The 15,910-nt window shown below is 42.9% G+C and overlaps 1 protein-coding gene across 3 annotated transcripts in view; it reads left to right on the top strand.

The window, feature by feature from the left end:
- Positions 1-15,910, top strand: part of LOC110507323 (protein furry homolog) — a 210,236-nt gene that overhangs the window by 3,389 nt on the left and 190,937 nt on the right. Inside the window, exon 1 of one of the 3 annotated variants that reach the window (XM_021587244.3) lies at positions 8,323-8,536. The exons of 1 other annotated variant lie outside the window; for it this stretch is intronic. In XM_021587244.3, coding sequence (XP_021442919.2) covers positions 8,467-8,536 — 70 coding nt within the window. In that variant the 5' untranslated portion in view covers positions 8,323-8,466. Of the gene's footprint in view, positions 1-8,322; positions 8,537-14,664; positions 15,074-15,910 lie in introns of those variants that run through there. One more of the 3 variants, XM_090224186.1, reaches the window with a different exon arrangement.

Genomic DNA, 15,910 nt, shown 5'->3' with positions numbered 1-15,910 from the left:
GTGAGAGACAGAATAACAACAACAAAAAACAGAAAAACGCATGTCAAAAATTGTATAAATTGATTTGCATTTTAAAGAGGGAAATAAGTATTTGACCCCTCTGCAAAACATGACTTAGTACTTGGTGGCAAAACCCTTGTTGACAATCACAGAGGTCAGATGTTTCTTGTAGTTGACCACCAGTTTTGCACACATCTCAGGAGGGATTTTGTCCCACTCCTCTTTACAGATCTTCTCCAAGTCATTAAGGTTTCGAGGCTGACGTTTGGCAACTCGAACCTCTCACTGTTTAAATAAACCTACCATTAAAATTATAGACTGATAATTTCTTTGTCAATGGGCAAACATACAAAATCAGCAGGGGTTACCAGGTGCCTATTTCAAATCACCAGTTTTTTGGTGTGCCAGGACCATTCACAGTTGAGCTTACTCAGTTTAGCTCAGTGCGGAGGGGCTATTATTTATACTTTTTTTATCAAGGGAGGCCAAATTCTCACTGGTTTCCCTTGCATTCAATGCTACGGGCGGCAAAAATGTCATACTCTTTCTGACCAGACAGCATCAGATAGATGTGCTACACATACAGAGACAGAAGTGCGGTGTTTTGTTCGCTTTGATGATTTCTCCGTTGAGATGCATTCAGCCTCTTGTGAATTGAAGGAAAATTATGAAACAGAGAGAGACGAAAGATACATTATTTTATATATTTTAGTATTTTCTTCTTTGTCATTTTTTGGGGGAGGCCTGGCTTCTCTTGCCATCCATAAATACACGCCACTGACCTCCTCACTAGAGGGTGTCTCATCATCGTAAGTGATCAGGCCAACCACCCGTAGTGTTGTGACATCGTGTTTGTGTGTGTGGAAGGTGTTGTACAGTACACAGCTGCAGGCGAGACAGATGCAGTTTCCTAGTAAAACTTGTGATAAGCCTTGACAGCTGGGACATCTCTGAACTCACATTTCTCTGCTTTTCTAGCAGCGGGGCTGTAACTTTGTAGCAGTGTGTCTGTAGCTTTCTTGCAGTGTAGCTGTCACTGTAGCTGTGGCGCTGTAGCTTTCTGTCATTGGTCTGTAGCTTTCTTGTAGTGTGGCTTAGGGTTGAATAGCGAGAACCAGTTTATCGAGATTTATAGAGAGTTCCCACCCAAACCCACTCCCTTTCGCAGGATAAGTTACTGCGAGAAACCAGTAAATTATAATACATAATTTATATAAACAGACGTGAAATGGAACTGTTAAATTATGTGCAGTGTCTAAATCTGACTTCTCTAGGGCCTTCTTTCTGCTATCTGCATGATCAATCATCAACGCTCAGGGTGGGGACAGACTAAGACAGCGCATCTTAGTATGGAGCGCACTTCACAATGCATGTATCACCTAATCATGGTCACTTTTTTTCTTGTGACAGGTAGGCCTAAATTTGCTGCAGCATAGCCTATGCTACAGTAATATAAGGACAGAATGCGCGTCTAATTCCAAAATTTCCATCTGGCTTTTGGTGGTCATCTTATTTTTTATTTGCAAAGATGATTTTTGTGTTAATTGCAGTTGCAGAGATTCAAAACAGCCTACCACTCGAACATTGTTTCTTTATATCAATGTGCAGATTATTTTGTGCCCAATTGAAATGAATGGTAAATAATGTATTGTGTTATTTTGGAGTCAATTTTATTGTAAATATGAATTGAATATTTTTCCAAACACTTCAACATTAATGTGGATGCTACCATGATTATGGAAAGTCCTGAATGAATCGTGAATAATGATGAGTGAGAAAGTTACAGATGCACAAATATCAAGACATGCTAATACAGTTGAAGACGGAAGTTTACATACACCTTAGCCAACTACATTTAAACTCAGTTTTCACAATTCCTGACATTTAATCCTAGTAAAAAATCCCAGTCTTACCTTAGGTCAGTTAGGATCACCACTTTATTTTAAAAATGTGAAATGTCAGAATAATAGTAGAGAGAATTTTTTATTTCAGGTTTTATTTCTTTCATCACATTCCCAGTGGGTCAGAAGTTTACATACACTCCATTAGTATTTTGTAGCATTGCCTTTAAATTGTTTAACCTTGGGTCAAACGTTTCGGGTAGCCTTCCACAAGCTTCCCACAATAAGTTGGGTGAATTTTGGCCCATTCCTCCTGACAGAGCTGACGTTACTGAGTCAGGTTTGTAGGCCTCCATGCTCGCACACGCTTTTTCTGTTCTGCCCACACATTTTCTATGGGATTGAGGTCAGGGCTTTGTGATGGCCACTCCAATACCTTGACTTTGTTGTCCATAAGTCCTTTTGCCACAACTTTGAAAGTATGCTTGGGGTCATTGTCCACTTGGAAGACCCATTTGCGACCAAGCTTTAACTTTAACTTTAACTGATGTCTTGCTTCAATATATCTACATAATTTTCCTTTCCTCATGAAGCCATCTATTTTGTGAAGTGCACCAGTCCCTCCTGCAGCAAAGCACCCCCAAAACATGATGCTGCCACCCCCGTGCTTCACGGTTGGGATGGTGTTCTTCGGCTTGCAAGCCTCCCCCTTTTTCCTCCAAACATAACGATGGTCATTATGGCCAAGCAGTTCAGACCAGAGGACATTTCTACAAAAAGTATGATCTTTGTCCCCATGTGCAGTTGCAAACAGTAGTCTGGCTTTTTTATGGCGTTTTTGGAGCTGTGGCTTCTTCCTTGCTGAGCAGCCTTTCAGGTTATGTCGATATAGGACTTGTTTTAATGTGGATATAGATACTTTTGTACCTATTTCCTCAAGCATCTTCACAAGGTTCTTTGCTGTTGTTCTGGGATTGATTTGCACTTTTCGCACCAAAGTTCGTTCATCTCTAGGAGACAGAACGCGTCTCCTTCCTGAGTGGTATGATTGCTCCGTGGTCCCATGGTGTTTATGCTTGCGTCCTATTGTCTGTACAGATGAACGTGGTACCTTCAGGCGTTTGGAAATTGCTCCCAAGGATGAGCCAGACTTGTGGAGGTTTACATTTTGTTTATCTGAGGTCTTGGCTGATTTCTTTTGATTTCCCCATGATGTCAAGCAAAGAGGCACTGAATTTTAAGGTAGGCCTTGAAATACATCCACAGGTACACTTCCAATTGACTCAAATTATGTCATTTAGTCTATCAGAAGCTTCTAAAGCCATGATATCATTTTCCAAGCTGTTTAATTAAAGGCACAGTCAACATAGTCTATGCAAACTTCTGACCCACTGGAATTGTGGATTATAAGTAAAATAATCTGTCTGTCAACAATTTTTGGAAATATTACTTGTGTCATGCACAAAGTAGATGTCCTAACCGACTTGCCAAAACTATAGTTTGTTAACAAGACATTTGTGGAGTGGTTGAAAAAAAAGTTTTAATGACCTAAGTGTATGTAAACTTCCGACTTCAACTGTATCTCACCATTACAATTACAGGGGAGGTTAGCATTTTTGTGGTTATGATATTTATGTTCGCCTCTGTAACTTTCTCACTAATCATTATTCACAATTCATTCAGGATTATCCATAATCATGGTAGCATCCACATTAATGTAGAAGTGTTTAGAAACATTCTATTCTTATTTATTATAAAAGTGACTCCAAAATGAAACAATACATTATTTACCATTTAATTTAAATTGGGCACCAATAATCTGAAACACAACCAAAACAAACAGTAAATGCATCCAACAAGTTTGTAGAGTCAGAAGCTTGATTTAATAATTGTGTGCTAGGACTTTTGACTACTTTAGTACACATATAAGGACATTTGTCCCAATACTTTTGGTCCCCTAAAATATTGTGCCTATGTACAAAAAGTGCTGTGATTTCGAAAACGGTTCACCTGATATGGATGAAAATACCCTCAAATTAAAGCTGACAGTCTGCACTTAAACTTCATGGTCATTGTATCATTTCAAATCCAAAGTGCTGGACTAGAGAGACAAAACAACAACAAATGTGTCACTGTCCCAATACTTTTAGAGTTCTTTGTATTTCCAAATTAAAATCAAATTCGCTAGCCTATAATTGTAACTTCATACGCCGCATGTCCTGCACCAGCATCAAATGTTCTCTCCCAGTTTCATGGTTTGAATGATGTGCGTAATTCTAGTCCACATAATACAGTATAATACAATACAGTACAGTAATACAGTTCACACTCAAAAAGATTAGCCTACTGGAGCTTGTTTACTTTATTTAACCCAGAGAGCAAAGCTACATCTATGGGCTTTGGTTTTCTGTGCTGTGTTTTTTCTGTCCAGCGTAATGTGCACTGTCATTTTAAACCTCTCCCTGTTCCAGTCTGTAATACCTACATGTTTCAAGCAGACTACCATAGTCCCTGTGCCCAAGAACGCCAAGGTAACCCGTCTAAATGACCATCTTCCTGTAGCACTCACAACTGTAGACATGAAATGCTTTGAAAGGCTGGTCATGACTGACATCAACACCATCATCCCAGACACCCTGAACCCACACTGATCTCCATATCGCCCCAACAAATCCACAGATGACGCAATCTCTAAGGGGTGGCAGGTAGCCTATTGGTTAAAGCGTTGGGCCAGTAACTGAAAGGTTGCTTGGATCGAATCCCCGAGCTGACAAGGTAAAAATCTGTCGTTCTGCCCCTGAGCAAGGCAGTTAACCCACTGTTCCCCAGGCGAAGAAGACATGGATGTCGATTAAGGCAGCCCCCCCGCACCTCTCTGATTCAGAGGGGTTAGGTTAAATGCGGAAGACACATTTCAGTTGTATAACCCTTTCCCTATTTCCCTTTCCAATCTGTATAAAAGCCACACCTATGTGAGAATTCTGTTCACTGATTCAGCATAAAACTCCATAGTGCCCTCCAAGCTCATCACTAAACTAAGGACACTGGGATTAAACACCTCCCTCTGCAACTGGATCCTGGACTTCCTGACCGGGCTGCCCCCAGGTGGTGAGGGTAGGTAGCAACACATCCGCCACAATGACCCTCAACACGGGGGCCCCCAGGGGTGCTTGCTTAGTCCTTCTCTACTCCATTTTCACCCACGACTGCGTCACCGCGCACGACTCCAACACCATCATTAAGTTCGCAAACAACACGACGGTGGTAGGCCTGATCACCGATGACAATGAGACAGGTGGTCAGGATAACAACCTCTCCCTCAACATCAGCGAGACAAAGGAGCTGATTGTGGAAACGGATGGCAGATCAAGCCCCCATTCACATTGACAGGCTGTAGTGGAGCGAGTCGAGAGCGTCAAGTACCTCGGTGTTTACATCACTAAGGACCTATCATGGTCTGAACACACCAACAAAGTTGTAAAGAGGGCACGACAACGCCTCAGGAGGCTGAAAATATTAATCACGCGCCATCAGATCCTCAAAAAGCATCACCGCTTGGTATGGCAACTGCTTGGGATCCAACCACAAGGTGCTACAGAGGGTAGTGCGTACAGCCCAGTACATCACTGGGGTCGAGCTCTCTGCCATCTAGCACCTAAAAAGTCCCTAAAAAGATTGTCAAAGACTCCAGCCACCCAAGTCATAGTGTTCTCTCTGTTACGGCAAGGCAAGCGGTACCGGAGCACCAAGTCTATGACCAGAAGGCTTCTAAACAGCCTCTACCCCCAAGCCATAACACTGCTGAACAGTTCATCAAACGGCTACCAGGATTATTTGAGTTGTTTTTACACTGCTGCTACTCACTGTTTATTATCTATGTATATTCACCCTACCTATATGTACAAATTACCTCAACTAACCTGTACGCTCGCACATTGACTCGGTAACAGTACCCCCTGTACATAGCCTCGTTATTGCTACTTTGTGTTACTTTTTATTACATTTTTTACTTTAGTTTACTTAGTAAATCTTTTCTTAACTATTTTTCTTGAACTGCATTGTTGGTTAAGGGCTTGTAAAGTAAGCATTTCACTGTAAGGTTTGATTCACTGTTCTGTTTGATTCGTCGCATGTGACTAATAAAATAACATTTGATTACATTTTTTTATTTGATATTTGATTTAACCTTTATTTTACCATGTAAGTTGACAGAGAACACGTTCTCATTTACAGCAATGACCTGGGGAATAGTTACAGGGGAGAGGAGGGGGGATGAATGAGCAAATTATGACACCATTTATTCTAATATTTCTGCACTGGCTCTATGCACACTCACTGGACTCTACCCACACACACACATACTACATAACACACACACACACACACACACACACACACACACACACACACACACACACACACACACACACACACACACACACACACACACACACACACACACACACACACACACACACACACGAAGAGTATCTGCTGCCTAGGGATCCAGAATGAAATACAGAAACAGTCTCAATGCTGAGCATGACCTCAGTGTTGTACTGTCAAAAACTGATCCCAGAATAGACCTGCTTGTTGAAAACTTCAACCAGCCACACACCTCTCATTAGGACTGTGTGTGTGTTTTCTGGTCTACATCTGTGTTATGTGATCAAACAGTGTATTCCAATTTAGAATACAAATGATTTATTGTATTTTAACAGCAACAGTTCCAACCAAATTTTTTTTTTCAACAATACTTTCTATAGTAAGATGTACAGCAGGCCTAATCATTTTTCTTCTGTACTGTTACTTAGGGTTGAACTATCAAATTTATAAAAATACAAAACTGAAATACCTTATTTCCATAAGTATTCATACCCTTTAATATGAGACTCAAAATTGAGCTCAGGTGCATCCTGTTTCCATTGATCGTCCTTCAGATGTTTCTACAACTAGATTGGAATCCACCTGTGGTAAATTCAACTGATTGGACATGATTTGGAAAGGCACACACCTGTCTATATAAGGTCCCAGTGCATCTCAGAGCCAAAACCAAGCCATGAGGTTGAAGAAATTGTCCATAGAGCTCTGACACAGGATTGTGTCGCAGCACAGATCTGGGTAAGGGTACCAAAAAAATTTGTGAAACATTGAAGATCCCTAAGAACACATTGGCCTCCATCATTCTTAAATGGAAGAAGTTTGGAACCACCAAGACTCTTCCTGTAGCTGGCCGCCCGGTCAAACTAAGAAAACTGGGGGAGAAGGGAAACAGAGAGCAGACAGATGGTTATTTTTGGCATTATAAGGCACAGGACCCTACGGCGTTCACAGAGCGCTTTGTACACAAATGTCAGTCGGAACTGGTCCAGAAACCCTCAATGGGGGACTTAACATCTACCATTAACCCCCCACAACAACAGCTAAACCGGGCGCCCAGTGTGGCAGCCCCCCACTCTAAAACCTGTATGTTGGGTTAAAAGCGATAGTCAAATTTCGGTTGGACCTTGTGTGCAATTGACCAATAAAGTGAATTCTCTCCCTTATGAAGCTTGCATTATGCCAATATTATGAGATATATGTTTTGCCTGAAAAATATGTGTTGAGCCAAATTCCAGGTAGGAAAAACTCAATCATTTCAACATAGTTTTGCCCTCTGTGTTACTGATGTTGGTAAAGGCACTACTGTGGTAAAAATATAATCAGTCCCGAGTTGATGTGCAGGGGTGGGAGGTAATTGAGGTAGCTATGCACATATAGGTATGGTGAAAGTGACTAGGCAACATGATAGATAATAGACAGTAGCAGCAGCGTGTGTGTGTGTGGGCGTATGTAGTGTGTGTGTGTTGGGATGGGTTGTCAGTGTACTGTAACCTCCTGTACTATAGCTCCCATCCTCTCCCAGTCTGAGAGTCTCAGGTTGCTCAGTGACAGGGCTCAGCAGCTCTATGAGGGACGAGTCCCTTATCTCTATCATCATTATCAGGCCGCTGCAGAGACAAACACTGGTTATCATTAACTGAGCTCCGCTAAGAGGATTGCTTCCTGCACTCCCAGCCTCCATGCAGTTATTTAGAGGGAGCTTGCACATCGCCGTCCTGCACGCCTGCATGACGCGCGGCTTTAGATACACAGATAGAGGGATAGATAGGAAGAGAGAGGGCAGGAGGAAGGGTGGGACAGAGAGAGAGAGGGACGTAGGGAGGGAGGGGAAGAAAGAAGGAGGGGAGAGAAAGAGAGAGGGATTGAGAGAGGTGAAGAGCGAGCGAGGGAGGGAGCAGGAGACAGAGGATGAGTGAGGACAGGGAGAGAGAGATAGTGGGAGAGCGAGCAAGGACAGGGAGAGAACATGATGGAGTGAGAGAGCAGAGAGAGAGTGGATAAGTGAGTGAGTGAGGAGAGAGAGAGAGGGCTGAGCGCCAGGAACAGGAGGAGGAGGAGGAGGGGCTGCGCAGTGTCAGTTTGTTCTGGTGCTCGCCAGCGCAGTGTTGTGCATCACAGTGTGGTGACAGTGACAGCAACGGCAGCTCAAACTGCTGCTCCAGAGCTGCAGGAGTAAACAACAACAACAACAACAGGTAGCATCCACAGGGAGACGTTCTATCTGTGTGCAGCCTGCATAGGCATGGCCAACCAACAGGACTCAGGCTTCTTTGAGATCAGCATCAAGTCTCTGCTCAAGTCCTGGAGTGGATGTGAGTATACACGAGTTTGCCTGGCTTCCAGCTCAGCATGATTGTTTAGTGCTGTTAGCGTTAGCTACCACACCAGACTAAATTAAGCTTCAGTCATTCAGAATGACAGACAGCGTAGAGATGATAGCGTGACATAGTGTTGCGCACATGTTGGCTGAACTACTTAGTGGTGCTGATTCACTATGTGTTTTCCCCCAAGTTTTGGGGTTTTGGCTCCTTTTCCTGTTTGTGGGTGAGGGTCAGGGTAAGACTTCTTTCTACGTGAGCTGCCTGCCGTGGAGTTTAAATAGCTGCTGTTCAATGCTGGGCTGCCTAATAGGATTAACAAGGTTCAGCTCTAGAGTGCAGCTACGCCACCCTGCCTTCCCATAGAGAGGCAGGATGGATAGGATGCTATTTGATTTGATTTATTCCTCATTTAGCCGACGCCAATGGCGACAGCTAATCTTACCGGGGCCTGACACATAACAATAAATACATTACATACACAAGAATTTACAGTTTACATACATTCAAAAAACATTAACATGTAGTGTGTGTGCATCTATCAGTTCCACATGCATATCAGTACATACACACAGCAAGTAGGCCACATGGGGGAGAGATTTTGGGCCATGAGGTGTTGCTTTATATGTTTTTTGAAACCGGGTTTGCTGTTCACTTGTTCTATATAAGAAGGAAGGGAGTTCCATGCACTCATGGTTCTGTATAATACTGTAGGTTTCCTTGAATTTGTTCTGAACCTGCGGACTGTGAAAATACGCCTGGTGGTGTGTGTGTGTGTGTGTGTGTGTGTGTGTGTGTGTGTGTGTGTGTGTGTGTGTGTGTCAGTGCTGCGTTTAAGTTAACAAGACCTCTCCCGATCTTTACAAACATTGAATCTAGAAAGTCTGTATTGCCCAGCGACAGCCCCGAAACCTGAAGGATCTGGAGAAGGTCTGTATGGAGGAGTGGGCCTAAATCCCTGCTGCAGTGTGTGCAAACTTGGTCAAGAACTACAGGAAACGTATGATCTCTGTAATTGCAAACAAAGGTTTCTGTACCAAATATTAAGTTCTGCTTTTCTGATGTATCAAATACTTATGTCATGCAATAAAATGCAAATTAATTGCTTTAAAATTATACAATGTGATTTTCTGGATTTTTGTTTCAGATTCCATCCCTCACAGTTTAAGTGTACCTATGATAAAAAATTACAGACCTCTTCTACATGCTTTGTAAGTAGGAAAACCTGCAAAATCGGCAGTGTATCATATACTTGTTCTCACCACTGTAGATACGTACAGTGCCTTGCGAAAGTATTCGGCCCCCTTGAACTTTGCGGCCTTTTGCCACATTTCAGGCTTCAAACATAAAGATATAAAACTGTATTTTTTTGTGAAGAATCAACAACAAGTGGGACACAATCATGAAGTGGAACGACATTTATTGGATATTTCAAACTTTTTTAACAAATCAAAAACGGAAAAATTGGGCGTGCAAAATTATTCAGCCCCCTTAAGTTAATACTTTGTAGCGCCACCTTTTGCTGCGATTACAGCTGTAAGTCGCTTGGGGTATGTCTCTATCAGTTTTGCACATCGAGAGACTGACATTTTTTCCCATTCCTCCTTGCAAAACAGCTCGAGCTCAGTGAGGTTGGATGGAGAGCATTTGTGAACAGCAGTTTTCAGTTCTTTCCACAGATTCTCGATTGGATTCAGGTCTGGACTTTGACTTGGCCATTCTAACACCTGGATATGTTTATTTTTGAACCATTCCATTGTATATTTTGCTTTATGTTTTGGATCATTGTCTTGTTGGAAGACAAATCTCCGTCCCAGTCTCAGGTCTTTTGCAGACTCCATCAGGTTTTCTTCCAGAATGGTCCTGTATTTGGCTCCATCCATCTTACCATCAATTTTAACCATCTTCCCTGTCCCTGCTGAAGAAAATCAGGCCCAAACCATGATGCTGCCACCACCATGTTTGACAGTGGGGATGGTGTGTTCAGCTGTGTTGCTTTTACGCCAAACATAACGTTTTGCATTGTTGCCAAAAAGTTCAATTTTGGTTTCATCTGACCAGAGCACCTTCTTCCACATGTTTGGTGTGTCTCCCAGGTGGCTTGTGGCAAACTTTAAACAACACTTTTTATGGATATCTTTAAGAAATGGCTTTCTTCTTGCCACTCTTCCACTTCTTGCCACTCTTCCATAAAGGCCAGATTTGTGCAATATACGACTGATTGTTGTCCTATGGACAGAGTCTCCCACCTCAGCTGTAGATCTCTGCAGTTCATCCAGAGTGATCATGGGCCTCTTGGCTGCATCTCTGATCAGTCTTCTCCTTGTATGAGCTGAAAGTTTAGAGGGACGGCCAGGTCTTGGTAGATTTGCAGTGGTCTGATACTCCTTCCATTTCAATATTATCGCTTGCACAGTGCTCCTTGGGATGTTTAAAGCTTGGGAAATCTTTTTGTATCCAAATCCGGCTTTAAACTTCTTCACAACAGTATCTCGGACCTGCCTGGTGTGTTCCTTGTTCTTCATGATGCTCTCTGCGCTTTTAACGGACCTCTGAGACTATCACAGTGCAGGTGCATTTATACGGAGACTTGATTACACACAGGTAGATTGTATTTATCATCATTAGTCATTTAGGTCAACATTGGATCATTCAGAGATCCTCACTGAACTTCTGGAGAGAGTTTGCTGCACTGAAAGTAAAGGGGCTGAATAATTTTGCACGCCCAATTTTTCAGTTTTTGATTTGTTAAAAAAGTTTGAAATATCCAATAAATGTCGTTCCACTTCATGATTGTGTCTCACTTGTTGTTGATTCTTCACAAAAAATACAGTTCCATATCTTTATGTTTGAAGCCTGAAATGTGGCAAAAGGTCGCAAAGTTCAAGGGGTCCGAATACTTTCGCAAGGCACTGTATCTACCTGTTTCCTCCAGCATCTTCACAACGTCCTTTGCTGTTGTTCTGGGATTGATTTGCACTTTCGCACCAAAGTACGTTCATCTCCAGTAGACAGAACGAACGCGTCTCCTTCCTGAGCGGTATGACGGCTGCATGGCCCCATGGTGTTTATATTTGCGTACTATTGTTTGTATAGATGAATGTGGTACATTCAGGCGTTTGGATATTTGCTCCCAAGGATGAACCAGACTTGTGGAGGGCTGTGTTGCTTTTACGCCAAACATAACGTCTTGCATTGTTGCCAAAAAGTTCAATTTTGGTTTCATCTGACCAGAGCACCTTCTTCCACATGTTTGGTGTGTCTCCCAGGTGGCTTGTGGCAAACTTTAAACAACACTTTTTATGGATATCTTTAAGAAATGGCTTTCTTCTTGCCACTCTTCCATAAAGGCCAGATTTGTGCAATATACGACTGATTGTTGTCCTATGGACAGAGTCTCCCACCTCAGCTGTAGATCTCTGCAGTTCATCCAGAGTGATCATGGGCCTCTTGGCTGCATCTCTGATCAGTCTTCTCCTTGTATGAGCTGAAAGTTTAGAGGGACGGCCAGGTCTTGGTAGATTTGCAGTGGTCTGATACTCCTTCCATTTCAATATTATCGCTTGCACAGTGCTCCTTGGGATGTTTAAAGCTTGGGAAATCTTTTTGTATCCAAATCCGGCTTTAAACTTCTTCACAACAGTATCTCGGACCTGTCTGGTGTGTTCCTTGTTCTTCATGATGCTCTCTGCGCTTTTAACGGACCTCTGAGACTATCACAGTGCAGGTGCATTTATACGGAGACTTGATTACACACAGGTGGATTGTATTTATCATCATTGGTCATTTAGGTCAACATTGGATCATTCAGAGATCCTCACTGAACTTCTGGAGAGAGTTTGCTGCACTGAAAGTAAAGGGGCTGAATAATTTTGCACGCCCAATTTTTCAGTTTTTGATTTGTTAAAAAAGTTTGAAATATCCAATAAATGTCGTTCCACTTCATGATCGTGTCCCACTTGTTGTTGATTCTTCACAAAATACAGTTTTATATCTTTGTGTTTGAAGCCTGAAATGTGGCAAAAGGTCGCAAAGTTCAAGGGGGCCGAATACTTTCGCAAGGCACTGTAGCTACAGAAAACATTTGATTGCAGTGATTGCCTCTAAAGGTTGTGCAACAAAATATTAAGTTAAGGGTCCCATCATTTTTGTCCATGCCATTATCATTTGTTTTATTATTTACAATATTATGTTGAGTAAAAAATCAAAGCAAAGTATGATTTCTATTAAATATGGAATAAACAATGGTGGATGCTAATTACTTTTGTCAGTTTTGAGTTATTTCAGAGAAAATTGTGCATTCTTCGTTTTTTGAGGCAGGGTACCAACAAATTTGAACATATCTGTACATGGGCTTCTCAGTGGCGGAGCAGTCTAAGGCACTGCATCTCAGTGCTAGAGGCGTCACTACAGACCCTGGTTCGATTCCAGGCTGAATCACAACTGGCTGTGATTGGGAGTCGCATAGGGCGGCGCACAATTGGCCCAGCATTGTCCGGGTTTGGCCGGGGTAGGCCGTCATTGTAAATAAGGATTTGTTCTTAACTGACTTGCCTAGTAAAATAAAAAAAATTACAAACTCGTAATGCCGAAGTGTGCTGCTCAGACCAATACTGATGATACTTCATGTTATGAGGTCGGTTGGTTTGCAGAGCCTTCTCAAACCCCCTAGATACGTTACCGCACTGTGTAGCCTACGAACACCCCCCCCCTGGAAGCATATTTATTCAAGTCCTCTTATTTAAGGATTATTTTCCTCCTGGGACGAAATGGATCAAATTAAGATCTGACATCTGTAGGGAGCACCACCATACTCAGAGAGTTTGTCAGCAGCAGTGTGCTGGTGATGTAATGCCCAGTGTGCCTGAGCTAGCCTGTTGTTCATCGAGTCACATGTGGCGTACCAGTCGCAGCCTCTGATACAGAGCCCAGAGTGACTAGCCACACTGGTTGCTTTCTTCAGCTCCCCATTTACAGCTGAAAGCATGCAACATGAGACCCATTCAATCAAAAGAGACAAATGCTGGAGAAGTCGTTTCAGTGAACACTTATCTTTCATTTAGGCTAATAGTCCTCATGTTTCATTTAACAGTCGAAACTTGGTTGTGTTCGGTACTTTGCTGAAAGGACAACCTTATTTTTGGTTGGGAGTTTCCATTTTCCATCGCTCACGAGCATTGTTGTCAAGTCACAAATTCTTTGCATTACAGCAACTAGACAACAGACCATTGGCCAAACATACATGTCAACACCAATAAACTAAAAGTACCTTGATACATAGCCGCGGGAAGTAGGGGTGTTGAGGATGCTCCAGCACCCCCTGAATAATCTGAATTGAAACAAAATATTAATATGAAAATAAAAAAAAGAATCAGAAAAGTAGTGCACTGGGCCTTTACTAGTATTTGAGGACCGATATAGACATATTTTCTTCAGTATCTCTGCTTTGGCAAAAAAAGGTTGTTGTATAATTAAGAACAGTATCTTACAGGATTCAATTGTTGCTAATGGGATCCAAAAAGAACAAAACCCTGTCCTCAAACATTTACATCAAAAGGTGAAAAGTTATGGGCAAAGACACAAAACATCCACATTAAATTGAATATTTTTCTTGATCATAAAACATGGAAAACAACTTTTTGTGCAGTATTAATTTTGTCATCCTTACAAACCAATTCATGTAAATGTAGGATGATGTTAAATTGTTTGCAGATTTTGTGACTCTTTTGTTTAATGCAATTTTAAGAAAACACACAAATACTTGCATATAGTGTGAGTATGCATGGGGATTCTTAAACTGTTTTTAAGCCCCTCCATGGTTCTACAAATCTATAGGACTGTCCATTTGCTGAGAGGATAGGAGTTAAATAGAAGACCATGGTTAGCAAACTTTAGCTTTAGCTATACAGCACTAGGCTAATTTTGCTTTAGTTGGCTGGCTGAGCCTGACTGAGACTGCTGTTTACACTCTGCTGCTTTGCCCTGTGCCTCATACTCTAGTGGGAGGAAGGGAATGGGAGGTGGGAGGAAGGAAGAGAGGGAGGGGGGAAAGGGGAGGGCTGACGTGTCAGTATAGTGTGTACCCCAGGATAAATATAGTCACACAACTATGCCACCGTAGCATGTTAGCCCTCGTCATTCCAATGGGCCGTGGCTAAAAATTCCTGCCTGACCTTCACTCTTGGAAGGTACTGGTTGATCACAAGGCAGCACACAGCCACAGAGGCAGGCTGGAACTGACTGGGAGATATAGGAAGAGATTTGTGTGGATCAGCAAACAACCCTGTCTTTTAAACACACCTGTCTCTACAGACCCACTCTGGGTCAGTTCACCATGGAGCGTACACCCAGGAGCACAGACAGAAAATCAACAGAGTCCAGGGACAGACAGACGGAAGGACATTGAAGGATTTGTAGCGTGCATTTGTCAGACTTTTACAACCCTGGCCACTCTCCCTCCCTTCCCCACCATGGACGGCACGGCTGTGTGCTGGAGCAAGGCTAGTGTCATCGGCTTCATCAAGGGCCTGGGTAGGTGCTGGGCTGGGTAGGTGCTGGACTGGGCATGGTAGGTGCTAAGTTAGTTCTGGGCTTGGCTGGGTAGGTGTTAGACTAGGCTGGTTAGGTGCTGAGCTAGCCTGAGCTGGATAGGTGCTGGATAGGTGCTGGGCTGGGTAGTGGCATGGCGCCTCTTAGTATGTGCTGAACTGTATAGGTGCTGAACTGTATAGGTGCTGGGTTGGGTAAGTGCTGGGCTGGGTAGGGCGCACGCTTGGTAGGTGCTGGGCTGTAGGGGCCTGGGAAAGGGCTGAGCTCAGTTGGGCTGGATAGGTGAATGGTAAGGTGTTGGGATGGGATGTGTTGGGCACAGCCAGGTTAGGTGCTTGGTTGTGGTGGCTAGAGACCAGTGTACGGCACTTGGCTTTGGTGGGCATGAGGATGAGAGTGTACTGTAAGCCATGCCAGATAGGCACACATGCTGGGCATTCCTGGCAGATAAAAAGTACATATAAGAATGCACCATGTGGTTGATTAAAGCAGAGGCATGGACGACAGCTCTACTGCAGCCAGCCCCACTCTCTGGCCCCTTCCCGACGCGTCGCTTGCTGCAATACTGTAACATACATTTCAGAAAGAAAATATTTACCATGTAGACTAAAATAAAAAGTAATAATAAAAAGTAACACAATAAGAATAACAATAATGAGGCTATATACAGGGAGCATCGGTACCGAGTCAGTGTGCGGGAATACAGGCTTCTTGATTTAATCTGTACATGTAGGTGGGGGTGAGGTGACTATGCATAGGTAACGAACAAACAGTGAGTAGCAGCAGTGTACAAAAGCGGGGGTCAATGTAAATTGTTCG

This window comes from Oncorhynchus mykiss, chromosome 27 (genome assembly GCF_057628025.1).
Source record: "Oncorhynchus mykiss isolate SJ-2025 chromosome 27, ASM5762802v1, whole genome shotgun sequence".
NCBI classification, from domain to species: Eukaryota; Metazoa; Chordata; class Actinopteri; order Salmoniformes; family Salmonidae; genus Oncorhynchus; species Oncorhynchus mykiss.
The sequence above is the reverse complement of the archived record's forward strand: the minus strand, read 5'-3'. Positions and strand labels throughout refer to the sequence as shown.